General features: G+C 44.2%; 1 protein-coding gene across 1 annotated transcript; it reads right to left on the reverse strand.

The window, feature by feature from the left end:
• Nucleotides 1–1,756: 1,756 nt before the first annotated feature.
• Nucleotides 1,757–26,748, reverse strand: TRAFD1 (TRAF-type zinc finger domain containing 1). The gene is made up of 12 exons (XM_037511141.2): nt 26,695–26,748; nt 24,377–24,441; nt 18,400–18,535; nt 18,241–18,294; nt 15,951–16,356; nt 14,536–14,742; nt 7,161–7,237; nt 5,245–5,475; nt 4,467–4,587; nt 3,151–3,490; nt 2,844–2,913; nt 1,757–2,648 (listed from the first exon to the last, which is right to left on the reverse strand). The coding sequence occupies exons 2-12, from the start codon at nt 24,421–24,423 to the stop codon at nt 2,586–2,588; spliced, it is 1,752 nt and encodes a 583-aa protein (XP_037367038.1). The 5' UTR covers nt 24,424–24,441; nt 26,695–26,748; the 3' UTR covers nt 1,757–2,585.
• Between the last annotated feature and the right edge of the window lie 1,232 nt (nt 26,749–27,980).

Here is a 27,980-nt window from a genome sequence, read left to right on the forward strand (position 1 = left end):
AGTCAGTGGAGGTTTGAAGAGGAAAATGACATTTGTCTCAGAATCTCGCTCCACCGAGTCACTTTACAAAGTATGTGGACTGCCCCTCCATGTGCGGACCCCCAACCAGCGGTGACGTATGGCCTTGAGAAGAACTTGCCATTTCTGGTTTTCCCACGCATAGCCCAAATCTACTAAGATGACACCAGGCAATCCCAAACCAAGGGGCATTCTACGAAATACCTGGCCTATACACCTAAAAAATGTCAAGGTCACTAAAAACAGAAATCTGAGGATTTGTTCCAGATGAAAGGCAGCAAGGTGGTGTCATTGATATGCAACACATGATCTGGCACCAGAGAAAAAGAGGTATTTTCACTGGAAAGGTTATTATTGGCAAGACTTGGCATTTGTGAAACTGGAATAGGGTCTGGAGAGTAGGTGGTACATCCACGTCGATTTCCTGCTCACCGTACTGTGGTTGAAAGGAAGAGCTGAACAAAGAATGCTGCTCTGGGCCACACACGCTGAGGTTTCGGGTGAAGGGGCACCACCTGCACCTCCCTTTTCAGCAGTACAGGAAAAATACACTAGCTCCAAGGTGACCCAAACACAGCACTTGGAAAGAGCAATGCCGCTTTGGAAATACAGCAGCAGCAGCTTGCAAAACTGAAAGCTGTCCACTTCCGGGGACTTCAGGGAGTAAAAAGGGGGTAAAGAATTATTCATCCTTTTAGCTAGCCTTGGCTTAGTTACATACTTTTACAGTTTTTTCAGAAAGTATACCCCTTGTAATACATGTAGGAACTAAGGCAACGCAAGGCAGGCAAACCACAAGCCCACCGCCATTTTTTGTTTTGTTTTGTTTTTTTTGTGGGACCCTCACCGGCGGTCGGGGATGGAACCAGCACTGCAGAGGCTGCAGGCAGCCTCACAGCCCAGTGCTCAACTGCTGCACCACCGGGGGAGGCCCCCACTACCGTTTTACTGGATATCTAATCCATCACAGGGGAGGCAAAATGAGCTTTACGTTTAGGTCGAGCTCCAGTCCTCCAAAACGAAAGATACCTGGCGTGGCATCCTGCGCTGATGGGGTGAGGAGCCTTCCCCTCCAAGTCCTGGGGCTTCAGGGACGCCCAGAAACACTGCAGCTCTCTCTGTCCTGGCTTTTTTCACCTGAGACAGGGATGTCTTTCTGAGCTCACTGATCCTGGTGAATTTTACTAAAGTTTCACACACAAGAAAGTGAGCGGCGCTGCAGTATATATACTTTTTGTGGTCTAGATTATTTCTCTCAATTCAGATACAGATTTAAGTCCTCGTGCTGCACTGAATTAGCTGCCAGCCTTACGGAAGTCACTCCTTCCCACCTAAAATGGGGCAGTTCCTCCCACCTTTCCACCCCAACTAGGTTGTTGAGATAAAACAAATGAGCTCAAGATGACTTAAGGTGCTAGATGAGCCTCTGCAGTCTGTGAGGCACAGAGGGGTAATGGTTGATCCTGCTGAGATTCGACTCCTCTCAGGACTGAGGCTCCAGAGCCTTTTCTGCATGGCTCCATTCAGTAAGAGGGACCCTCAGCCCCACTCCAAGTCATCAAAAGCTACCAGTGTAGTCAGTGTCCTCAAAGTTCAACAAAGGAGAACACGACCTCGAATGTGCAGTGCTCTCCAAGAAAGGCCCTTGCTATCTGCTGGGTGCCAGGAAGCCCAGTCCTGCCTCCCCCACGCCACAGCTCCAACTCCAGCCCACCCTGCCTCCCTGAGGGCTCCACGGAGCTCACAGATGGAATCACAAGACACAGCGAACTCCAAGTACAAATTTTATTTCTATTACAAGGATTATTAATAATTATAATAGGAAAATAAAAGTGGAGAAGGGGGCTGACACTTGGTTTTCAGAGCAAACCATGAAGTTTAGACCTCAGTCCTGATCAGGTCCGAGCCCAGCATGGCCCTGGCAGGGCCCGGGAGCCTCCAGTCTTCTCCAGCAGAAGGCAGTGAAGACAAAGGAGCCACGCTCCCCCAGAAACAAGGCAGTGATGCCAAATGCCAAAGAAGCAGATTAAAACAAAGCCCCGTGTCCACTCACCTCTAGCTCAACTCATCGCCAAAAGCCTTGTTCCTACTATATTTTGCGACTGGCCTGAACACTTGACCAGAGCTCCTCCACATTCAAGCCCGGGAGGGGCGGGAGAGGTTACTGAAAAGTTCCCAAATTTAGGCCCCTGCAGGGAAAAGATCATTTCACTGGTGGGTACTAGGTTTCCAGAACCTTTTTCTCCTTCCACCAGGCCCACAAAAAGCACCAAGAAGCAGTGGTGACAGTAAGATTATGTCCTGGTGACCACAGGCCTTCCCTTGAATTCTCTGCTGCCGAAAGACAGTCACTAAAGCTGTAACATTCAACGGGCTGTGAACCCTCCCTCAAATCCCCAAACTTCCACAGCACAATCTCAAAAGACACAAAATGGCCATAACCTAGAAAAAGTTAAAATCCATAAAATCTCCCCTGCCCAAAGGCCCGAGAGGTGGGGCCGGCACCGTGGCAAGCGCTGCTGTGCAGGGCAGGCAGGAACCAGCGTGCAGGGGCTCCGCAGATGCCATTACTCTTCCTCCTCCTCCTCCTCTTCCGCATCTCCGGCGCCCTGCTGCTTGGGCGTCTTAGCCTGTTGAACAGTAGAACCCAAGGTCTGCATGACAGCGGAAAAGTAGCACCGCTCCTCCAGCCTACAAAGTGTGTTTCTACAGAAACCGCCTCATCACCACCAGGGCAGTCTGATGCTCAGCTCTTCTGCAATAACCGGGCCAGCCCCGACCACCCCTCATCCTCACTGAGCAGTATGGGTTGGATCCCCGGTTACCTTTGCGCTTCTGTGGTAGTTGGCAGCTGTGGGGCTGACCCGGGAGTTCCTGCCACCTTCACTCCTACCACTGAAAGGAAGGTTGGGAAACAAGCTCCTGAGCGAAAGTCAGAAACTCAGAACAGAAGTGAGAACTGGACAAAAGCAGCCCTCCCCCAGCAGACGAAACAAGCAAACAAAAAAGCCCCAGAAAGCAAAAGAACATTGTGGAATCAGACCACAGGACATTTCCACACAGCCCTGCCCCCGAAACAGCACACTCTCCCGAATGACTCCCGGGCTCCATTTCCAGGCCACTGCTTTTTACCTTGGTCCGTATCTTCCTGCAGGCGCCCGCGCAAAAGAGGGCATGAGGTTTTCCGGGTAGAGATTTCGACCAGGGTGAATCACTGGAACATGCCCAGCGGCCACAGCCCCATTATGGCTATTTCGATTCCGTCCCCGGAGGTCCTGGCTGTCCAGGTTGTTGAGCTTTAGTATGCGAGGAGGACTGGGCTGGCCCCCAAGTTTGGAGCCTGATGTGGGTGTTGACAGTCGGTTACAGGCAGCTGTCATATTGCTAATGGGCCTGCTGAGGGGCAGTGGGTAGGTGGACCCTTTGGCCATTTCCTGCTTGATATCATCCATGTAACCAGAAGACAGGTCTCCTGAAAAGAGAAAACAGCACCAGCGTTAGGGGTAAGCCTGCTCTTGTGACTAGTGCTAGATGCAGGGCAAGAACAAAAAGATTCTAGGTAGAAGACAACGGCCCCACCCCTACAGGCTGTTGGGAGCTGGAACCCCACTCCAGGACAGGGTTGGAGAACACTTTGTCCACACTATACACTTGTTATCTGAGTCCTAAAATACAGCCCCTAGGCCCTCCCTGGTGGCACAAGGGGTTAAGACACAACCTATGAAGCTGTCTGCAGTCACTGCAGCACAAGTTCCATCCCCGGCCAGGGAGGTGACCTACATGGCGCAGCAGACCTCTCCTGTCTTCCCCGCTGCTCCCCTCAGCAGTGTTTTCAGTCAGTCTGCCTGTTCTTTCCCCACTCTGTCTCTGGTGAATCCTCTCACCCCCCACACCTCTGGCCTACACCCGCAGCTCTTGTATGCATAAATAAATAAATCTTTAAAGTAAACCCCTTTTAAAAATGAATAAATAAAAATACAGCCCCTAGCTAACTCAACAATGGCATACAAAAAGACTTTGAAAAATAATTTCTCATTCATTTTGTAGGTCTTGGTTTTCAAAACCAGTTCATTTGCCTAGTTATGAGACTCTTAAATAATAACATTAATAAGGTTGAATACTATAAGCATATTTCAACTAAAAATTGGGGCCCCGGGCAGTCACAATAAGGTCTATAAATTATTTCCAAATAATCCATTTAGTGCACAGACAGGAGAGCCACTGACTGCTGAGCCTGTCTCATGGCTGTCCCCAAAACCATTACCCTATAAATGTGCACCAGGTCTGACAGGAGACCACAGCTGGCCTCAAGGGAGTCCCTGTGAGAGCCTAGTGTACTTGGCCTGTCAGGACTCAGGCGGCCCCATGATGGCAGAGCAGCAGGTGAGAAGTGTAAGCAGGCTCGCGGCAGCAGCAGCCCTGTGCCTGGGCTCAGCCCTAGCTAATACCCTGGTGTCTGATACGCCTCTTGGGCAGCTCTGGTGAAGTCCCTCGAGTCTGAGACTCCTGTCTAGGAATTCCTTCCATCACGTGGTTGTTTGCTGTGGGTGGGCGCTGGTCACACTGGTCCTAACAAGAAAAACCAAAATTAGTACCTCTGGGCTGAATAATTCCTAAGAGAGAGAAAAGTTGTTGAAGCAATGGCAGGAACAGCAGTTGGGGTGAACACACTTTATCTGGAGAGGGGCATGATAACCACAGGGAGGGAGGGTCTGGGGCTAGGAGGAAGTATACCTGGAAGGAAGCAATCATTCCCCACCAGCACCCAAGGCAATGACAGAAGTACTCGCTCATGTGTGCAGGGATGAAGGAAGGGGCTGGTCTGGGGAGCCCAAAAAACACGTCTATACTTTGACCATTGTCTATGTGCCAGGTTGGTATTTCTCACAGTCTCTCCCAGGAGACAATAAGCAGTTACTTATTACCTCATCCAAAAGCAGAGATCTTTATTACAGAAATGAAATGTGTGGTGTTCGAGCAACAGCTGCAGTGTCAGCTGCCCATAACAAACAAAATCAGGCAAAAAAATGTATTTTCCACTAACAGATTGGAATCCTCGGAACTTGGGTTGTCTGGCCCAAGTCCACCTTCACAAGTGTGCCCAAGTGGATGGGACAGGACTTATCTAAGATCAACCATAAGGGCAAAGACAGAACTGGGCCCCCAGGCTCCCTGGAATGCAAGACTCAAATGCTACCATAACCGGAAGAACCTACCCGGACTCACCTGATGATGGAATAGCACCTCCTCTTCCAACTGTACACCGCAGAATTCACATGGGATGATGATGCTGTCTTCCACTGGGGATGACTTGCTCAGGCCCATCAAAGAGTCTAACTGGTTACTGGCAGCTTGCTGCACAAACTTCTGGAAGATGACATCAGGATCCTCTACCCTTTTGGGGGAAGAGCTGCCCATATTGAGTGAAGGTAAGGCACATGAAGGGTTACAGCTTGTCTGTCTCAAAAAAAAAAAAGCAGAGGTTGAGTAAAAAACTATATTCTTAGATTTTCTAGGAGTCAAGAATTTTAGTAATTATTCTCTTTAAACTAGCTTAAGAAGATTCAAGATTTTCCCCACACCTACAAAGTAAGAAATGTCCAAATATTCGTTATCCCCGAATAATGAATTTTCCTATGCTGCCCCAAAACAAAACCAAGATGCATTTAAATATTGCTACTATTCCACTTATGGGGGAACGTGTGTTCTACCAACCAGAGCACAGGGACTACTTGGTGTTATGGAAATGCCAGCCCAAGTGAAGTCAAATCAGGGTGTTTAGGGGAAACCTGGTTTCCTCCATAAGGCAACCTACAAAGAAAGGCTCATTCTCTAAGAAGCCTTAAATGGCTCAAGAAATTTTAATCATTGGGCCTCCTTGGTGGTGCAAAGCATTAAGTCTGAGCACTATGACGCTATCCGCAGCCACTGCAGCCCAAGTTCAATCCCCAGCCAGGGAGCTATCCACGTGGTGCAGCAGACCTGTCCTGTCTCGCCTGCTGCTCCCCTTAGCAGTGTATTTCAGTAGATTTGCCTGTTCTGCTCCCCACTCTGTCTCTGGTGCATCCTCTCACCCCTATCCCCATACCTGTGGCCTATACCCCTGTATGCATAATAAATAATAAATCTTTAAAAAAAAGAAATTTTAATCATTAAAAAAAAATTTCATATACCACATATGGAGAGATTTAGAAATTAGAAAAACCCAGAACTTGTCCCCAAGTAACTTACTGTTGTGGTATAGACCAACAGGGGACGAGGAGACCGTATCACAGAGTAACAGGCCACGAGAGAAGAGGGCACAGGACTCAGAGGGCGCACAGAGACAGGACCTGTGACCTGGCCTTCATCGGAGCGTCATGTCTCAAGAGGAAAACACACCAGTGAGCCCTCACTGAAGCCTTTGTGTGTCCTCCATGCCTCCTTAAATGGAGTCCTGGCTCCTTGGTCCTCAGCTAGTGACAGGATGGTTTCCGTTGCCAAAGGGTAGAGAAAGTCTGAAGAAGGGCTGAGGTACTCACTACAGACAACTCACACACAGGAGTGACTAGAAGCCAGTGTGTGGATTCTGGTCAGATAGGAAAACTTAAAAGGCTGAGGAAACATTCTTGGCTCTGAAAACCTCAGGTTCACTCACGGCAGCTCAACATGAGGGAAGTGGGTGGGTACCTGGGACTCCTATCTGGTGGTGGAGGTCAGTCTGAAACCAGCCTACAACAAGTAAGGAGTCTGTGTTGTTGAATGTTCTGAAGCTGCAGAGCAGAAGGTCATACACCTTCCAGGCATGCAGAGTAAAGTGCAAGAGACCCCTGACCCTTGCAGGGAACTGCAAAGATTTCAGCACAACTCCAACAAGATATGATGAAACCAGACCACAAAGGGTCAGCAGAGATATACACTAGTTGCCACGGAATAGAGGGAACTGGGCCTGCTAGAGGGAACACTACTTGTTCCTAGAGGGAACGAGGCTGAGTTCTCACACCCACCTATAAATACATGGTGGTTAAAAAAAAAAAAAAAAAAAGCTGCTGTTATCACAGACATTGTATTAACATAGTTTGCTCAAGACCTCTCTGGCCTGCAACATCAGCCCCATCCCGCATGTATTGCTTCTTAAAGTGCCCAAGTAATTCACAACACACCTGATGGTCAATCAGCAGTTCCTCTGGGTAGAGCTCCTCACAGAATTCACAAGGCAGCATGGTCTCGTCAGCGCCACCTGAGGGTCAGGCCACATGGTCAGACTCCGACTCATGATGACAAACTGATTTCAACCCTTTACACCCCATATGGAGTTTTACATGTAAATTTGACTTCCTCTGACATCCTGAGATGCAGCAATTTGGGAGATACAAATTCTCAGTGGCAAATATCTGGAAGATAAACTCTAGGCAAAAAAGTATGCTTTTATAAACTTTTGACAGTAAATTAAAAACTATTTAGGTAATCTGAATATCTTGGTGCTCTTCTGCCCTCAGGTTTGGTTAACTGAGAGAAATCTAATCCCATCAGCATGGCTGAGCCTTGTCAGAGAAATAGATCTGCTCCTAAAATCTTCGCACTGGAATGGAATATTATTTTATAAAAAGTATTATTTTATAAAAATTATTTTATAAAAATAATTATTTTATAAAAATCTGTAAGTTTGTTAAGCTTGTGATGAAACTTCCCTGCTTCTAAAATTGCTAATTCTTTGATTAAGGAAAAATATGGGAGGTCTGGAAGGGACTCTTAAGACACCTGATAAAAGTATTTTCCTTGTGAAAAGAAATGTTAAATCAGGCCAGTCTGGGTATACTGAAACTTCATGGCAAATACTGTCACAAAAAGAAATGGTGACTCTTTTTCAGCATGTATGTGGATTAACAGGACTGTTCTAAAATACATAAATCTTCTTAAAGCCTACCGTTCTGTTATAACTTCACTGGTCAATTCTGATTACTCTAAAATATGTGTCAAAAATTAAGCAAACATCCTTGTCAATTGCTTTATAATCAGATTTTAATTATTATTATATTAAAGTCTGTTGCTATTTACATAGGCTACTAACTAAACTTTGTATTCAGAAAATCACAGAAAAGAGACTGACAGTACTCTGAAAATAAAGGTTTGTCACAGAAATAGGGAAAACTGCAGAGCTTACAGAAAAATTGGACTTATGAAAACTGCTAATAGCAGATTGGCTACATGGGGCTAAATAAACGGAGAGGGACTAATTTTTTTAACTTCAAAATATTAGTTTTCAATGTTTTGCTTTTTATTCCCAGAAAACTTCCTTGAGCTGTATTCACCTTTTTGTGAGAACTGGAACATTTGCTTTTCTCTCTCTGCCACCCCAGAATGTCAACTTCACAGTAAGTAATCATATTTCTCATGGTCATGTGTTTATTTGCATAAATCCAGTAAGACTCCCAAGACACAACCGCCTCAGTCAGACTACTGAGCAAATGGAGAGTGAACACTGAGAGAAAGGTAAGGAAACATGCCCAACAAGGTCTTGGCTCTGGGTAGAAGAGAAGCAAGTCTGTACTAAGGAACAGTAAGTACAGCTTGGCTGCTACAGGGGTTTAGGCGAGAATCTAGATTTTTACATAAATTCACATTTATGATTTTTATTTATTTTTTTTAATTTGGATTGTTTTTTTTTTATTTTAAAAAGATTTATTTATTTATACAAGCACTGGGTACAGTCAGAAGCGCAGGAGGGTGAGAGAATTCACAGAGCCAGAGCGGGGAGCAGAGCAGGCAGAAGGACCGAAGTACACTGCTGAGGGGAGCAGCGGGTGGCAGGAGAGGTCTGCGTGCCGTGTGGGACCCTCCTCCGGTGGCCGCGGAGCAGCAGCCGGGGATCGAACCGGCGCTGCATAGGCTGCGGGCAGCTTTGCAACCCACCGCTCAACTGCTGCGCCACCGGGGAGGCCCCATTTATGATTTTTAAAAGCCTAAAGCCAAACTTTTAAAATGATAGCAGTCAGCAACATCTTTAGGTGCCTGCTAGAAGCATATACAGATACTCTTAGGGAAACATCAGAACTAAATGTGTTCATGTGGCTATTTGTATAATTCCACATATAAAATACATATAAAAAAGCCTTCATGAGATAGAATTTACCTTTTTGGTTTGTTTGCTTTTCCAAATTTTCCATTTTTAAAAATGTCAATACTTATATCCGTGTGTATCTATACACAAATACACACACAGGCAGCAAACATTTATAGAGCAGAAATAGCAAAAAATAAACTATTTTACTTTCAAGCACAAAAGAAAAATAAGTCTAGGGCCTCCCCGGTGGCGCAGCGGTTGAGCGCTGGGTTGCGAAGCTGCCCGCGGCCTCTGCGGCGCCGGTTCGATCCTCGGCTGCTCCCCGGCCACCAGAGGAGGGTCCCACATGGCGTGCAGACCTCTCCTGCCGCCCGCTGCTCCCCTCAGCAGTGTACTTCGGTCCTTCTGCCTGCTCTGCTCCCCGCTCTGGCTCTGGTGAATTCTCTCACCCTCCCGCGCTTCTGACTGTACCCAGTGCATGTATAAACAAAACAAACAAACAAACCAGCAAAACAAATAAATAAAGCATGCCTCTATAAAAAAAAAAAAAAAAAAAAAAAAAAAAAAGAAAAATAAGTCTATAAGTATATTTAACATGTTTAGAGATATAATTAAAAAAGGAGTTGGAATATGACCACCTGAGGTATTAAAGGTAATTTTTTTAAATGATGAGGCACAAAAACCAAATAGAATTCAAACAGAATAAATAAAAAATAGAGTCTGAAAACCTCACATTAAATGACAAATTAGAAAGATTTTTCATATCATTTTTTTAAGATTTATTTTATTCACGCATTCAAAAACCAGGGTACAGAAAAAAAAAAAAAACCCAGGGTACAGCCCAGATGTGCGGGAGGGTAAGAGGAGTCACCAGAGACAGAGCGGGTAACAGAACAGGCAGACGGACTGAAATACACTGCTGAAGGGAGCAGCGGGCGAGACAGGAGAGGTCTGCCAAGCCATGTGGGATTCTCGCCAGCTGGCCAGGATCAAACCCACGCTGCAGAGGCTGCGGACAGCTTCACAACACTGCATTCAATCACCTGCGCCACCAGGGGAGGCCCCTAGAAAGATTTTTATAATACTCAGAATGCAGCATAGAGGACAAAGAAATGAAAAATGTATGAGATGAGGAGGCTAGAGTAAATTAAACACATCGAAACAGAATTCCAGGAGATGCTACAAAGACTAGAAGACAGGCAATAATAAAACAGTAGTTGAGGATTTTCCACATAGAAGAAAAATACTGAATTTATGAATCAGAAGGCAGCAAACCCCCAAAAACATAAAGCCAGCAAACATCGGGAAACTGCAGAATCCCAAAGACAAAAAGATACTTTTTTTAAAAAAGATTTATTTATGTATATAAGAGCTAGGGTGTGGGCCAGAGGTGCGCAGGCGGTGGGGGTTGGTGGTGACCACCACCAGAGACAGAGTGGGGGCAGAACAGGCAGATCTACTGAAATACACTGCTGAGGGGAGCAGCAGGAGAGACAGAAGAGGTCTGCTGTGGGGGATCAAAGTAGTGCTGCAGTAGCTGCAGACTGCTTCATAGTGCTGACGCTTAACCCCTTGTACCACTAGGGAGGCCCCAAGACAAAAAGATCTTAAAGTGAGCCAGACAGAAAGGACAGGGCACTACAGAGCCATAATAACACTCACAGATGACGCTCCACAGCCAACAACAGGAGCCAAGAAATACAACAAATAATTTCAAAGAACTATGACAAAATGCTGGCAAGCTAGAATTGCCTGGCCAGAGAAATAATCAAATGTGAAAACAAAATAAACATATTTTCAGAAAACCAAAATAGAGAATTTACAACCATCAAAGACTTTCAATCGCGTACCTTAAGAAGGTAACTCAGGAAGAAAATTTAATCTTAGAAGAAATTTCTGAGAAGCAAGAAGGAATGCATGAGCAAAGGAAATGGTAAAAATAATAAAATGATAAATATAAAGGGTATATAAAACAGGAAGGGTCTATACCGTGGCATTGAAAAGACAGAATACTAACACACATTTGTGGTATTTGATAATTACATGATCTGAATTCTAAGAATCAATATATTAACTGGGAGAAGAGTGATAAGACTGATTAAATTTACTTTTGTTAAGTTAAATAAATGTGATGAAATTTCCAGGGCAAATACTAAAAGAAAAAAGACAAAATTAAGTTCCAAACTAGCAGAGCAAAATGGAGTTAAACAAACAAGTCAGTCAGTAAAGCAATATAAGAAGTGACAAAGAAAAAATTAAGGAAACTGCACTGAATCTAGAGTCTTCACTTGTCCCTACTATGCTACTGTAATGTTGCTTTCATCACACCAATCTAGATCCCCCAATGAAAGTCTATCTGAAAGCCTGACAAGGAGACTCTCACATTAAAAGATACCAGTCAGCTTAGAAAAGGCTTTATTTGGAACAGGGGCAAACTGCTTGATAAAAACATCATTTTAGGGCCTCCCATGGTGGCACAGCGGTCGAGCAGCTGGGCTGCGAGGCTGCCCACAGCCTCTGCAGCGCCAGTTCATTCCCCAGCCACCGGCGAGGGTCCCACAAAAAAAAAAAAACCAGCATTTTAAAACAACAGCAGGGGCCTTCTTGGTGGCGCAAGGTTAGCTTAAGCACCACACTATGAAGTAATTCAAAGCCTCTGCAGCACAAGTTTGATTTCTGGCCAGCCAGGGAGCAACCCACATGGCGCAGCAGACCTCTCCTGTCTCGCCCATTGCTCCCCTCAGCAGTGTATTTCAGTAGATCTGCCTGTTCTGTTCCCCACTCTGTCTCTGGTGAATCCTCTCACCCCCCACACCCTGCATCTCTGGCCTGTACCCCAGCTCTTGTATGCATAAATAAATCTTTTTTTAAAAAAAAACAAAACAGCAACTATTTGGTTAAAAAAAATCAACAGAATAGATCAAAGGTAATAAAAAAGAAAAACCGATTATCAACAACACAAAGTTGCCTAACTTAGAAATGGAAAAGAATCCAAAGTCAAACATGAAGAAGCCTTGTTCTGTTCCTCAAAATTCAGGAAGTCCCCCTAGTAGTCCCCCCCTTTTACATGAGGCCATTGTATTACACATTCACACTATCTATATACACAGAATATCAGGCTACTTCAGGACTTGCTGAAAGTGGTGATCTCTGGGAGAAGCTAGAACAGTGTTATCAGTGGTGAGGAGACTTACTTTTCCTTTTATACCCTTTCATATTGTCAATTTTTAAGAATTTTTTTTTTTAGATTTATTTTATTTATACAAGAGCCGGGGTACAAGCCAGATGCGCGGGAGGGTGAGAGGACCCACCAGAGACAGAGCGGAGAACAGAACAGGCAGATGGACCGAAATACACTGCTGAGGGGAGCAGCAGGCGAGACAGGAGAGGTCTTCTCACCATGTGGGTTGCTCCAAGGCCGGCGGGGATCAAACTGGCGCTGCAGAGGCTGCGAACAGCTTCACAGCGCTGTGCTCAACCGCCTGCGCCACCAGGGAGGCCCAATTTTTTAAGAATTATTTTTAAAAATTTTTTCTTACAGCTTTATTGGAATATAATTAACATATTACATGATGCAACCATTTAATGGCTACACAATTATTTTTCTTATATATGCTACTATTTTTTAAAACCTTCTACAACACAGCAAACATTATTTTTATGGAAGAAAATACAGCCTAAGAGTAGTTTTCCAGTCTATAAGAACATAGTAGACCTCTAAGGAGCTACTGAATCATCTCATGGGATCTGTGAAGCCACATGCTGACCAACCAGTGTCTAAGGTAGAGTATAAAAAATATTCCACACATATGGGCCACCCCTGGTGGCGCCGCAGTTGAGCGCTGGGCTGCGAAGCTGCCCGCAGCCTCTGCAGTGCCGCTTCGATCCCCGGCCGCTAGGCAAGGGTCCCACATGGCGTGCAGATCTACCTCTCCTGCAACGCCTACTGCTCCCCTCAGCAGTGTATTTCGTCAGTCTGCCTGTTCTGTTCCCCACTCTGGCTCTGGTGGATTCTCTCATCCTCCTACACTGTACCCAGTGCTTGTATAAATAAATCTTAAAAAAAAAAAAATTCCACACACGTTTACTATTTTTCAAGCTGTAGCTATAATTATGAAAATATGAATTTTTTAAAAAGAGAAAATATGCCAACACTATGCAAAGTTTCTATTAATACTCCACTGCTTACCTCCTTCAGGTCCAATTCCTATTGCATCTAAATCAACAAAATGTTATGAGTTAATCCTACTGTTCTTGAGTCATTATTCATGTAGTAGCATGAAGAAAAATCACAGCTGAGAGCTGCTAAAACTTGGGGTCCCTAAAATCGCTTTTAACTTGAGCATATTATTCTCTAAATAGACACTTAAAAAATGAATTGTTTTAAAATTGGGAAGGGGGAAAGTTCTTTATAGAAGAATGACAATAAATGTAGAACAAAGGACAGAAACCGAAATATCACCATTTTACAATCACCAAGTTATACCTGATACAAGCAGGAAACATTAATGAATGCTAACACTGCTATAAAAGATGGTCTGAATATCCTCCTGTTCGTTGATAATTTCAAAATAATACTGCATCTAGTAATCATGAAGGGGGAGTTACCTTTACACTGAAGATAATGACAGACCTCACTTAAATGAATAGATCAACCAATGTGGCATCCTACTAAAACTACTACAATCTAAATAAAACATGGGGAAACAATCAGACAGTCCTAAGTTGGAAAAGAAGTATTCTGCAAAACAGCTGACCTGGACTCTTCAAAAAATTATCAAGATCCTAAAAGAAAAAGAAAAAAACAGAGAAGGTGGGGAATAAACTAAAGGAATCTAAAGGCAATGCATAATGATCCTGGATTTTAAAAACAAAATGAAAAAGCTTTAAGAGACATTATATACAAATAGGGAACTTACAAATTTCCTGAGAGTGGTATTATACTGTTTACATAAGAAATGCCCCTGTTCTTGGGCCTCCCCAGTGGCGCAGCGGTTGAGCGCTGGGTTGCGAAGCTGCCCGCAGTCTCTGCGGCGCCAGTTTGATTCCCGGATGCTGGGCGAGGGTCCCACATGGCACGCAGACCTCTCCTGCCGCCCGCTGCTCCCCTCAGCAATGTACTTCGTCACTCTGCCTGTTCTACTCTCCGCTCTGGCTCTGGTGAGTTCTCTCACCCTCCCATGCCTCTGACTGTACCCAGTGCTTGTATAAATAAATAAATAAATATTTAAAAAAAAAAAAAGAAATGCCCCTGTTCTTAAGAGATACATACATGCTGAAGTAGAGAGACAATATATAGATACTGCACTATTCTGAAAATTTTTAAAAATAAAATATTTGGAAAGTCAAACTAAAAAAACCAAAAAGGCAAATGCTATCTCATGAAAGGCTTTCAATCAATTTTATATTAATTATATGGTGGAAGACTTTTAGAAAAGTAGAGACAGAAGCTAGCATGGAACAGAAAAACCTACCCTTTGTGTTGGTCAGGGCATGGAGGTGATCACGAGACTGGTCCGCCTCACATACGGCCCTCCAGAAGTCCTGCTCTGCCACACTGGGGGCCTGGCCTTCATTTTGCAGACTTAAGGCCAACATGAAGTCCAAGTTTGCACTGTCTTCACCACCCACTTTAGGGGGCTGTCGGCTGCGATTCCTTTCCTGCCTTTCTTGTTCTTCCACTGGAAAAGAAACCACCAGTCCTCAGATACATTAGAAATACTGTTCAGGCCTCCCCGGTGGCACAGCAGGTTGAGCACAGCGCTGTGAAGCTGTCTGTAGCCTCCGCGGCGCTGGTTCGATTCCCAGCCGGCCAGGGAGAGTCCCACATGGCACAGCAGACCTCTCCTGCCCTGCCCGCTGCTCCCCTCAGCAGTGTCTTCGGTCCGTCTGCCTGTTCTGCTCCCCGCTCTGTCTCTGGTGAATTCTCTCACCCTCCTGCGCCTCTGACTGTACCCCAGTGCTTGTATAAATAAATCTTTAAAAAACAAAAGAAATACTGCCATCTCAGCTCAACTCCAGGCCCAGGAAATAGTCAAGACTGGCAACTGGACAGGAACAAAAAGGCCTACCCCTCCAGTTCCCAGACTACTCCAACTATTAAGTCCACCATGATTATAAAATGTTTTATTATTGTTTTATTAACAATAATTAAACATGTTGTAACTATGAGACAGGTACTATGCTAAATCTTTTACATATTATTTCCTACATATAGCAAATGGCTTAACCATGGGGTGAAATGCCTGAATTCAAATCCCAGCTCTACCACTTATCAACCATCTTGAGAACTAAATGTATTCATTTATGTGAAGTACTCAGCAAATGCCTGAAACTCGTAGGGCACACTCAGTTAATGTTACCTATTAACAGCACTGTCATCACAGTAGTCATCAGCATCAGTCTCACAATAAGGGCTCCCTGGTGGCCAAGGGGATAAGTCTCAGCACCATCATCACTACGGCTCCAGTTCAATCCCCAGCCAGGGTGCTGTACCACATATGGTACAGCAGACTTCTGCCTCCCTGCTGCTCCTCTCAGCAGTGTATTTCAGTAGATCTGCCTGTTCTGCTCCCCACTCTGTCTCTGGTGAATCATCTCATCCCCCTCCCATCTCTGGCCTACACCCCAGTTCTACACACACACACACACACACACACACACACACACACACACACACACACACACACACACACCCCCCCCTAATCCAATAGTAACCCAATAGCAAAGAGGTTGTTTTCCTGTTTATAGGAAAGTTAGGTATTCTTCCTAAGGTTCCCTACCTACAGTTAGGTTTTCCTAATTAATATCTGTTTGGCCTCCAAGTTCTGTTCCCAGTTGCCCTGAGAATTGATACCATTCCAGTTTCCAAATCCCAAACACAACTCACACAGATTATTCTGAATTGGAAACTGTGTTGTCATATTCCTTTGATTGGTAGTCCTACTGTGGGAAAGGTCTGATTCAAGGGCTCTCAGAGGCCTTCGGGGTAGCCTCATGGGCGGGTCTAGAGCCTCAATCTGTCTGAGGAGCTGGGATGCAATCCAGATTCCATCTTGACCCCAAGACTCATCGTAGGCATCAGGAGATGTGGCGACCTCTTCTCTCTTTTCCTGCCGGTCTCTCCCACAAACTTCAGGGTGAGTCTTCAAATCTTTCACCATGACATTGCGCCCACAACTGCCACACAACTCTGTCCGGGCCCCACAGTAATCTTCATGGTCCTTCAGTTTGAGAACAGAAAGCTCCAAGTCGCAGTGCTGGCAAAGAGCAGGACGCAGAGGGCACTCAGTCTCCTGCAACAGAGTAAGGGAAGGGAAGCAAAATTATTTACTTTAATATTCTCTTCCAACCCTTTGTCCCTGCCATCCTCTTTGTGCCTGCCATCAGATTCTACAAAGGAAAGGGAAGGAATCTCAGAAAGGATCTACTTACTCAACCACTCCAACCACCATCATTTTGTGCACACATTACAAAGTAACCCCAAATCAGCCAGAAAAACCCAGGAGCTAGCAAAAATACAGCAATTGAGGCATGTCTGTCAAAGCTCACACAGCCCAATTTTCCCTTACTCCTCCAATTCATCTCAAGTACCAGAGAGACTGTCTTTTAGAAAGACACTAATTTTTTTAATCGGCATGTCTATATATAGCACAGACTTTAAATTGCCCAAATAAACTAGGAATCACCAAGAAGGTAACATCAAGTGTAAATATCCTCAGCAGATGAAGGACAAAACTTTTATTCTTAATTGGAAATTTAGAAAAACACAAAAAAATCAAAAAGATATAAAGGAATATAATACACATATTCTAAAACTTGGGAACCTAAGCTCCTTTGATATTTTACAACCACTGTGCCAAAGAGCTACAATTTCTTGTTACGCAAATTAAAAACATTCTTATTATTCTAAATGCCACTTCAAACATTTTTAGCACTGCTTGTCTATGTGTGTGTGTGAAATCTCTTATAGAAAACTAGAAACTGGGGCCTCCCCTGGTGGCGCAGCGGTTGAGCACCGGGCTGCAAGGCTGCCCGCAGCCTCCGCAGCACCGGTTCATTCCCCGGCCGCCGGCGAGGGTTCCACAAAAAAAAAAAAAAAAAGAAAACAAGAAACTGATAAAGAGGACCTAGGAACAGAGGTGGAAGAACTGTAATTTTTATAATATATCCTTTTCTGGCTTTAAAATTACATACCAGAAAGAGTGGCAGAGGCATGGGATGATGAGAGGTGCTTTGTCTTACTTTTTTGTTGTTTCACTTTCTTTTCTTTATGTGCTGCAGTGGCTGGAGATAGCTTGATAGCACTGTCTTTAACCCTTGCACCACCAGGGAGGCCCATAAACTTTATTTTAAAGGAAAATTTTTAAGAACTCTTTAATCTCTTGTCTACAACTGTCCCGCTTACAGGAATGTTAGTGGACACTTTGTACTTATACCTTTACAATGATTGGTGTTTCACCTTGTGACTCCCAGAAACAGTTGGGAGGGAAGCCAGGAAAGATGGCAGATGATTAGAAGTTGTTTTATGGAGCAGGTAGATGGTAAAGACCCAGAAAAACACTTATTATTGCTAATGTGACTTCAATCATAAGCCCCCTCCCAAGTGAGGACTAGTGAAATTTACAGGTCTAATGCTTAGAAAAATAATGAAAGTTAAAGAGTACCAATGTTTATGAGGCGGTTATCTCTCAGGTAGGAGGTTAAGTGTGGTTCTTGTTTATTTATATTTTCTACATTGAATATGAATTACTTTTCATAATTAAAGGTAATTTAGTTACAAACTAATAAGCTATTAGTTCTTTTAAATAAATGGAAGAAATGCACAAATCTTAACTGGTGCATTAATATTAATATGCTCATTCAAATATTGTCAGTTTTATCTCAAGAACCAAATAACACTATGTGCTTTCTGTGGCATTTCTTCCAATGTAAACAGCAAGTTATCCAAATGATCAAGATGTCAAAATAAAATTATAAGATGTGAGGCAGACTATGTGCTAAAGAATTATACCACACCACCAGTTCGGAATAGTTTTGAACAGTCAAAACCTCCAATGGGCTTGCAAAGGTGGCAAATCCTGACTCAACCAGACTAGTTTTCTGCCCCTCATGTGGCTTTGTAACCTTAGGATTGGTCCCAGGGTGATTCATTCACTTCATAGTGCAGGGAGACTAACCTCATGGTTCTGTAACTGCCTCTTCTCCAACTTCATATTACATTTGCAGGTCACCTAGGTTAAGAAGTTAGAATCAGTAAATTAGCTTTATGAAAACATTGTTTTTGCATAATAGCAAGGACAACACACTTACGGACACTTGAGTGGCTGGTGGCTCACCTGACAATGTTCTGTAGCCATGTGAACCTCCATATCAGACTTGGGAAATGGTTCCTTGCAGACAGGACACATACCAATGTTCCTTTGACAGTGGATCTCATGGATAGTAAAGTTAAACACAGGAATTTCTTTTTTGCTACAAAAATAAATCAAAGAAAAAGATCAAGCATTACTGGCACATCTATGCCATTTCTCGCACAGTGGTATCCCATGAAAATCTGTCCTTTCTGTCCAATCTTCAGTTTCCATTATTTCTCTTTAGTGAATATCTAGTCTATACACTATTATGACTATTATCACCCCTGCATTTCAAGAATTGACTCTTGAAAGTTTTGAGTCTTCTGTACAACCCAGTGTAGTGCTATGCACTACCTCTTAAAGCTCAGCCTCACTTTCTGAAAGTTAGAGCTGATCACAACCAACATGAAGCAGGATGCCAAGAAGAGCTTTTCTAAAACCATCCATGCCCCAAAGCACAATGATACGCTCTAGAATTAAAAACAAGACCAACACAGCCTACCATTTATTTTCACTGTCAGTCTGAAATGGTTCCATTTCACTACATTTTATTCACAAAAGTCAAACTGAAAAGAGCAGATGACAGCTTTGGAATAGATAGGAGGGAAAGAAAATCGCCTCTTCTGTATCCCATACATCTTTCAAAGTAGGATGGATGCTAGTCAGGAACATGCTCTCTGGCAGGGTTGGTATAAACTTTATCACAGAATTATACAAAAATGAAGTCCTTTCCCCCAGTTCTGCCTCCTCACTCATGTTTTTGCCATTCTCCTTTAGTTTAAAGAATCCAATCAGTTTAGGGCCTCCCTGGTTGGGCAAGGGGTTAAGCACAGTACTACAGCCTCTACAGCACACGTTCGATCCCTGGACAGCCAGGGAGCAACCCACATGGCACAGCAGGCCTCTCCTGTCTCGCCCGCTGCTCCCCTCAGCAGTGTGGATCCACCTGTTCTGCTCCCCACTCTCTCTCTGGTGAATCCTCTCACCCCTACACCTCTGGCCTACACCCCAGTTCCTGTATGCATAAATAACTCTTTAAAAAAAATTCAGAAAAATAAAATACTGAGCAGGATTAATAGTCATATAGCAAATATTTAATATCCTATTTTACTTCTGACGTTGAGTACTACAGATATCCTCTCCTACGCTAAACTGTAGAGCTTATGCTTTTTTTTTTAATAGTTTTAACCTTTATACATAATCTAAAACCCTTTCAAAGAAGGATGAAAGATGTGCCGCCTCCAGCTATACTCCTAGTCCCAATCTAAAAGACACCAAATAAATGCAAATGTTTTTCATTCAGTACTGGAACAATCAAGGCAGCTCTCCTAGTACAACTGGAAGGTGATAGAGCAACAGTCAGCTGTGAGGATGAGAAGGAAACTCAGCTGGATAAAAGAGGGAAACTACCAGCAACTGTAAGAGAATGCATCTCCACTAAGGAGGAAGAGCACTTAACAGGGCCCACTTACATGCAGCCAACTTGGATTACAGGCCCAGCATGCTGTGAGCTGGAACTCATGAGTGGGGGGCAGCTAGGAAGGAGCAAGGTGGACATACAAATGGAAGCTGGAGGTGTGGGAGGAGACAGGAAGAGACACAGGGAGTGACATGAAGAGACACTTGAAGGAGAGACTTGGAAAAGAGACAAGAGGGGAGGGTGTTCCTGGTCCTTGGCAGAGACAATGGCAGCTGTTATCATGACTTCATGTTAGAGCATGTGTTAGATTTTGAATTTTTTGAGTGTCTCCTCTCCAGCTCTCTGGGACCTGCCTAATCCCTTTCTTGTGGTCCCTTGCCAGGAAGGACCCTAGGCTGGTGACAAGCTTTCTTTACTCAGCGGCCCCACTTCAGGCCAAGTTTATTTGGCTGGGTATCTGTCCACAAGGGGATTGGGGATTTTGCGGGGGAGAAACTGTTATCTGAAATCCTTTCTAGTCTCTCTCTCTCAATACACACCAATTCCACTAAAAACCTTTCCCACTAGGAGCCTGCTCCCACTGCCTTATGCACGCAGATAGCAGGAGTCCGTTTAGAGCAGGTGTCTCTTAACAGTTTGGGGCTCCTGAGTGCCTCTTGCTCGTATCCTAACAACTTGACCAATTTAACGTCCCAGATTCCTCCCTCTTGTTTTTATTTTTTTAAAGATTTATTTATTTATACAAGTACTGGATACAGTCAGAAGTGTGGGAGGGTGAGAGAATTCACCAGAGCCAGAACGGGGAACAGAATAGGCAGACCAATGAAAATACACTGCTGAGAGGAGCAGTGGGTGCTGCAGGAGAGGTCTGTCGTGCCATGTGGGACCCTTGCCGGCGGCCAGGGATTGAACCGGCGCTGCAGAGGCTGCGGGCAGCTTCGCAGCCCAGCGCTCAACCGCTGCGCCACCAGGGGAGGCCCCCAAATTCCTAGTTTTTAAAGGAAATCATTGGTTTTAAATAAACTCAGTTAAAATTTTTTAAACCATGTAATATTTAAATATACAGTAGTTTTAAACCAAAAAGTTATCTTCTAAACCTATGCAGTTAACAAAAATGAATTTAGCAAATCCCACTATTAAAGATGTGATTTCTAGTGGTAGTGTAAACTGCTTAAAAATACTCTGAAAATGTGCTTGTGGGACCAAAAAATTATGTGGTCTGTAACCCAATGATCCCACTCTTGGGATTATACATGAATATTTTCATTACAGTACACCAACAATGAAAAAAAGTAGTGTTAGTATCATGATTGTAAGTCATACATGCAGAAATGACATTAAAAACTACTGCTTAGGATACTAGGTTCTTTTTGAGAATAATTTTCTTTTAACAGCAAAAATCAACAAGTAAATGTCTACTTTTTATTTTACAAGGCTACTCAGAATAAGGTTACTAAATTGTTAGAATTAAAGCAAAAAATATTAAAGACCACATAATCCTAACATAAACAAGAATCAAAAGTCGCTGTCGGGCCTCCCTGGTAGCGCGAGGGGTTAAGACGCAATCTATGAAGCTCTCCGCAGCCTCCGTAGCACCTGTACGATTCCGGGCCAGCCAGGGAGAATCCCACATGGCGAGACAGACCCCTCCTGTCTCACCCGCTGCTCCCCTCAGCAGTGTATTTCAGTCAATCTGCCTGTTCTGTTCCCCACTCTGTCTCTGGTGAATCCTCTCACCCTCCACACCTCTGGCCTGTACCCCAGCTCTTATATACATAAATAAATAAATCTTTAAAAAAACAAAAAGTAGCTGTCAGGTTATGACAAGAGCATTTATTATTCCACATTTTCACATCTTAGGAAACCTTAAAAGAAAAAGATATATACCAGAAAATAAAAATGCTGAGGAAATTATACTTAAATATTTCAAAAAAAAAAAAAGAAAAAGAAAAAGGTATTTGCAAAAATTACATGGAACAATTGCCTGCTGTTTTTTTCTTAAACTTAACTGCCAAAATACTCCAGCCAAACATTCCAATCAGACAAAATACCAATATACTTGCTTCCCACCTAGAGATAAAATGGAGATATTTCAAATGAGATAAAGAAATTCCTCCCCGCCATTCAATGTGTAAATAAAACTACTAAAAGCCCCAAGGAAGGACTAGCAAGTTAAATATGAAATTTCACTTTAGATAGAAATGACTGAAAGGCAAGTCAATTACTTAAAGGCTTCCAGAAAAATCCCCAGTATTCAAACATTAAAAACCAGAATCATAATGCAATTCTTTAATATATGTAAAAATAAAAAGTTGTCTTTTACCAGAAGCTTCTGTTCCCTGGACCTGCACTTTCCCCTCAAACAAAAGATTTTGCACATTTAAAAAAAGTGCAAAAACGGGCCTCACCTGGTGGCACAGCGGTTGAGCGCTGGGCTGCGAAGCTGCCCACAGCCTCTGCAGCGCTGGTTCGATCCCGGGCCACCGGCGAGGGTCCCACATGGCGCAGAGACCTCTCCTGCCATGTGCACTGCTCCCCTCAGCAGTGTTTTTCGTCAGTCCGCCTGTTCTGTTCCCTGCTCTGGCTCTGGTGAATCCTCTCACCCTCCCGCGCTTCTGACTGTACCCAGTGCTTGTATAAATAAATCTTAAAAAAAAAAAAAAGTGCAAAAACACCTTCAATTTTTTTTAGGATTTATTTTATTTATGCACACAAGAGCCGGGGAGCTGGGGCATAGGCCAGAGATGAAGGGGAGGGGGGCGGGTTAGAGTATTCACCAGAGACAGAGTAGGGAGCAGAACAGGCAGATCTACTGAGGGGAGCATGGAGTGATACAGGAGAGGTCTGCTATGCTGTATGTGGGTTAGCTCCCTGGCCGGGAATCCAATTTGTGCTGCAGTGGCTACAGATAGCTTCACAGTGCTGAGACTTAACCCCTTGCACCACCAGGAAGCCCCACAAAAACATCTTAATCAACAAACTATTCTTTTATAGGCCCAGTGGGTCTAAGATAGCCCATATTTTGAACAGTACCTTAACTTCTCTTAGGGAACAGAATACAAAATTTTAAAACCTGGAATTTAAACACACAGGCTCACTTACACTGGAAGTCCACTCTAGTTTGGTCAGCTTTCCATGCTAATTTGTTGGGCTGTTTTTTTTTTTTTTTCCATTAAATTAATTGATTTTGACTGTGAATAACCTTGTTTTTCATTAGTTTTCCTTAACTTACCCTTTTTTTTAACTCCCTTAGTATAGTTATTTATATAATGTGCTACACTTGAGAGTCCTTTAAACTAGGGTGGACTGATATGACTATCTTAACTGCTGCTAATGCAAATAGGTCTGTTTTGCTATAAAATCATACTGATGTTTTCTTGTGATTATTTGTTATCATTGAGTACTTTATATCACTAACAGTACATATAAACCCCAAGATAAAATAATTTTTATCAGCAGAAAATGACAGTGACAAAGTAGGGAGAAATACTCCTTAAAGCAAGACACCCTCCAGAAATGAAATTCCATGCAGGGAAAGAGTATTGTGACCAGCAGCTGATCTGGTTATCCTATCTCTGTAAAATGAGCAGAAAGTAAAGGGTGTGAATTTGTTACCTGATTCAAATCTTTCACCAGTCTGCATCAAACTATTTTCCTTATCCCATCTCTTTATTTCTATCACAGCTTGGTAAATCAAATATATAGCACAGCTGCTTCTGTTTTGCATTTCTCTTCAGCTTCCAGTAAGAGCACTTGCATGTCACTAAAATACCAAGTTCTCAAATCCCAACCAGGAGTCAGCTGATTATTAACTATACCTCTAAGTTTCATTTCCACAAAAGAGTCGCTCTTTGTTGTCATTCACGTAGGTTAAAAACACACAAACTAGTTTAACATTCAAGACTGTTCTCACTCCTCACTAACAGTTCTGGAATCATGAAATGATAATGATTAATCTGACTGCTGGAAGACTTTAGATTTTTTTTTTTTTCCTTAAAGCAGCAGAACATTCCTTCAGCAAAACCCTTTATAAAGCCAGAAAAGAATGAACTACTCTGGTTGAACTTCTCTCACTTCACTAAACCTTGCTTCCAATTAACCCCAGGACAACTTCTGTGGCTGCTCAGGGAATCCTTGAAAGAGTGAACTAGTTCAAACACTTTAAAGATATTTTTAGTCTCTTTTTAAAAATGTATGACATTTTTCAGAAAGACAAAAAATAAATTATCTTATTTATAGGTCAGAAAAATGAAACTCCAGAGCAGTCAAGAGTTACTAAAAGTCATTAATGAGAGGCAGAAATTTGATCCCTGACTCCCAGCTTCAGTCCATCACTCTAGTCACTACTCTATGCCACCCACACCAAGCATCCTGTGTCAGGTTACTCAGTTTATCCAAGATTGTTGAAAAGGCTTTAACCCCACACATTTTCACAAAACATTAAATGGCTACAATTTTAACCTGCCAAAATTTAAGCAACTCTTTACAGAAGTTAGTTTATCCTCATTCCAATTACATTTCTTAGATTTAATTTCTTACCAGTTGTCACACAGTCTAGTATTCTGGTCATCTAGGAATTCAGCCATCTTTAGTGCTTCCTGAAACTACAAAAGAAGAAGTGTTAACTTTCAATTTCATTTCTGCCTGAAGGATGACATGCAAGAAACAGAAACAAAAAACTAAAAACACAACACACTTGAGTTTTTCCTTATTGTTTTTCAATTTTAAATAATGTGATTTGCAAAAACAGCACAAATAACTTCCATACACTCTTCTCCCAACACATTGTAAATAACCACAGTGAAATTATCAAGCGCAGGAAACACTAATACAGCACAATACTGGTAACTAACCTTAAAGATCTTACTCAGATTTCATAAATCATCCCATGGATGCCCTTTTTCTGGGTCAGGATCCAATTTACATCCTCATGAGCATTTGGTTATTTCTCCATAATCATCTTTGATCTGGAATAGTTCTTCAGGCTTTAATTTTTCATAACTTAGTTTAGTGTACTGGTTACTTTGTAGAATGTCTTTCAATTTGGGTTTATATGAAGTTTTGTTATGATTAAAACATTGTGGCAAGAATACCACAAAAGTGATGTGCTCATCTTGGTGCATTATATCAGAAAGCACATGATACCAAGAGTCTTCTTATTACAGGTGATGATTTAGTTAGTTGAGACAGTGTGTGCCAAGTTTCTCCACTATAAAATTTGTCCTTCCTTTTAAGTAAGATGTCAATGCAGACAGCAAAGTACTAGCAACTTTATTATCAACTTACTTAGATTACTCCTCTCCATAATGCAAATATGGTCTAAGATACCGTCCCCTAATAGAGCTCTTTAATAGTTTTGGAACTTCCAAACTTCAAAACACGTATTCTTTCATTTAACATGTTAAGTAAGACCCTTCTGTGTGTCCGAGACTGTACCCTGACAAGACCAGTACTTTACAAATTCAAGAACTGTTGTGTCTGATCTAACAGATCAATTTAATGATGGAGCAAAAATAAGGACTACATGAGCCTCCCTGGTGGCATAGGGGGTTAAGCACCGCACTATGAAGCAATCCACAGCCTCTGCAGCATGAGTTCAATCCGTGGCTGGCCAGGGAGCAACCCACAAGGTGCAGCAGGCCTCTCCTGTCTTGCCCACTGCTCCCCTCAGCAGTGTATTTCAGTCAGTCTGCTTGTTCTGTTCCCTGCTTTGTCTCTGGTGAATCCTCTCACCCCTCTCATCTCTGGCCTGTACCCCAGCTCTTGTATGCATAAATAAATCTTAAAAAAAAAAAAAGGACTACATATATATAAAAGTATTTTGATGTAAAAGTATGTAGATGAATAGAAGGAATCTAGATAAGTAAGGGTGGTCAGGGAAGAACTTTCTGAGGGGGTGACATTTAAACTAAAACCTGAAGTGAAAAGGGACAGCCAAAGAAGAAGTAAGACAGAGGGATGGAGGGGCAGGGAAGCCCCTTCAGACAGTTGGCCTCAGGCAATGGAGGAGAAAGTAAGGTAGATCTAGGCCAGTCAAATGCAAAGGGGAAATGATTCAAGAATACTCATCATATAGGGGCGTAGGGGCACTGGATTATATTCCAAGCTCTGTGGTAAACGGCAGGAGGGTTTAAACCAGAGTGGCAAGAGTCAAGGCAGCCACAGTGGGGTACAGAATGTTCGCTAGGGAGGGGCAGCCCCCGCCTATGAGAACAAATCATGTCCCCTGAAAAGGGAAGCTGACATACTTCCCTCCAGACACGCACGGGACTCCAGGCGCCCTCTATTCCAGCCCCTAAGCCCAGGTCGGGCCTGGGGCGGAAAGGTCCAGCCTTCGGGCTGCAGGAGGCGGCGACCGCGCCGCTCGGGTCCTCCCGGGGCCGCGGACGACACCCCGGACGGCCGCTCCGAGGACTCCGAGCGTCTCCCGGCCGCCGGCGCTTCCGAGGCCACCCGCTCGTGCCGCCCGCGCCGGGCGCCCAGGCCGCCACCGGCCCAGAGGCCGCGAGACCCCAACGGCGGGCGTGGGGGGGGACCCGCCGCCGCGGGTCGGGCAGGGCTCGAACCCGGGCCGGAGGCCCAGCGCCCGCGATGCCCTCCCCCGAGGCCCGCTGCTCGCGGTTCCGACCCGGCCAAGCCCCAGGCGGCACCGGCCGCCCAGACAACGCCCGCTTCGCAGCGGCCGGGCCCAGCCGGGAAGGGGCGGCGCCGCCCGCCGGGCCCCGGCTCCGGGGCGCAGAGCGCGGCCGCCCCCGCCGGGGAGGGTTCGCCGCGACCCCCGGGCCCGACCCGCCCACACCCCCGGCAGAGCCAGCCGCCCCGAGGCGCGGGCCGCGGGCTCCCGGGGCCCACCTCACCTGCCGGGAAGGCGTCGGGCCGCCAGGCAGCCTCGGCCCCGCCGCGCCCGCAGCCCCCGCGCCGCAGCCGCCCCTGCGCTGCTCTCCACTTCCGACCGTCACCAGGGCGCGCGCCCATTGGCCCCGCGCCTGCCCGCCTGGCGGCCTATTGGGTAGCGCCCTTGTCTCTCCCGAAGTCCCGCCTCCTGCGTGCCGATTGGCTCCGCGGCGCCCCGGGGGCGTGTCCAGCCCCCCTCCTCTCTCCCCCTTCTCCCCCCCCCCCCCCTCCCGGCGCGCGTCGGGAGCCCGGGGCGGAGACCCGGGCTGAGAGCCCCGGCCGGGCCCCGCAGATGCGTCTCGCGCAGGCTAATAATAGTTGCATGAATAATCCCGCGCCCGCGTTACTAATGCACCGATTTTGTTAAGACAATTCATGGCGTTCTCGTGTCACGACCCATTTATACTCAGCAGTCGTCCCTGTGCCTAGCACAAGGCCCTCGCGCGGGACGTCTGCGGAGCCCGCCCGGGTTTGGACCTTTCCTTTTTGCAGTGCAAGAGCTTTGAGTCCTAGTGTCACCGTTTGCTGCCTCTTCCCTCATGAATTTAAAAAAAAAAAAAAAATGAATAATTACAACAGTAATTTAAAATGATTTTGTTGCAGATTATAATTGCAACGTGTTCATGATATACTTAGAATAGTACTAAGCAATATTTATAACAAGATACAATTCTTAAATATGCAGTATGTTAGGATCCTAAACAAAGTTCAAGTCCACGCAGAACTAATCTGAGAGAAGTCAGAATAGTGGAGTAAGGTTACAGACTGCAGGGGAAGGTGAGGAACAGTACCAAGTCCTGGAAATCTTCCCTATCTCTCAGCCTGCAGAGATAAACACAAAGGTATTCATTGACAATCACTAAACTGTACACTTAAGATTTATGCACTTTATGTTTTATGTCAATATTGCAATAAAAGTTTACCCCAAAGCACTGCCATTAGGATTAACGAACAACCTGGAGAAAAGTGTATTGATCTCAATTAACCATATTAATTTATTAAGTACATATCCTAAGAAAGAAGAGGAAAATCTACAGATCAAATTTGTTCTACCTCGATAAAGGAGTTTATCCCCAAATGTAGTTATCAAAAAGATTCAGGAAAAAAGAAAATGGAAATGCTGACATTGTCTAGAAGAAAGACTGACAGGTGTGACTGAATGCAGCATTAATGGTTTTTTCCTCATACACTTTTCTGTGTTTTTTACGTTTTCTATTAAATTTCTACATTGCAGTTCTCTTGTAATTAG

Source organism: Talpa occidentalis, unplaced genomic scaffold (genome assembly GCF_014898055.3).
Source record: "Talpa occidentalis isolate TD23 unplaced genomic scaffold, MPIMG_talOcc4v2.1 talOcc4.14, whole genome shotgun sequence".
In the NCBI taxonomy this organism is placed as follows: Eukaryota; Metazoa; Chordata; class Mammalia; order Eulipotyphla; family Talpidae; genus Talpa; species Talpa occidentalis.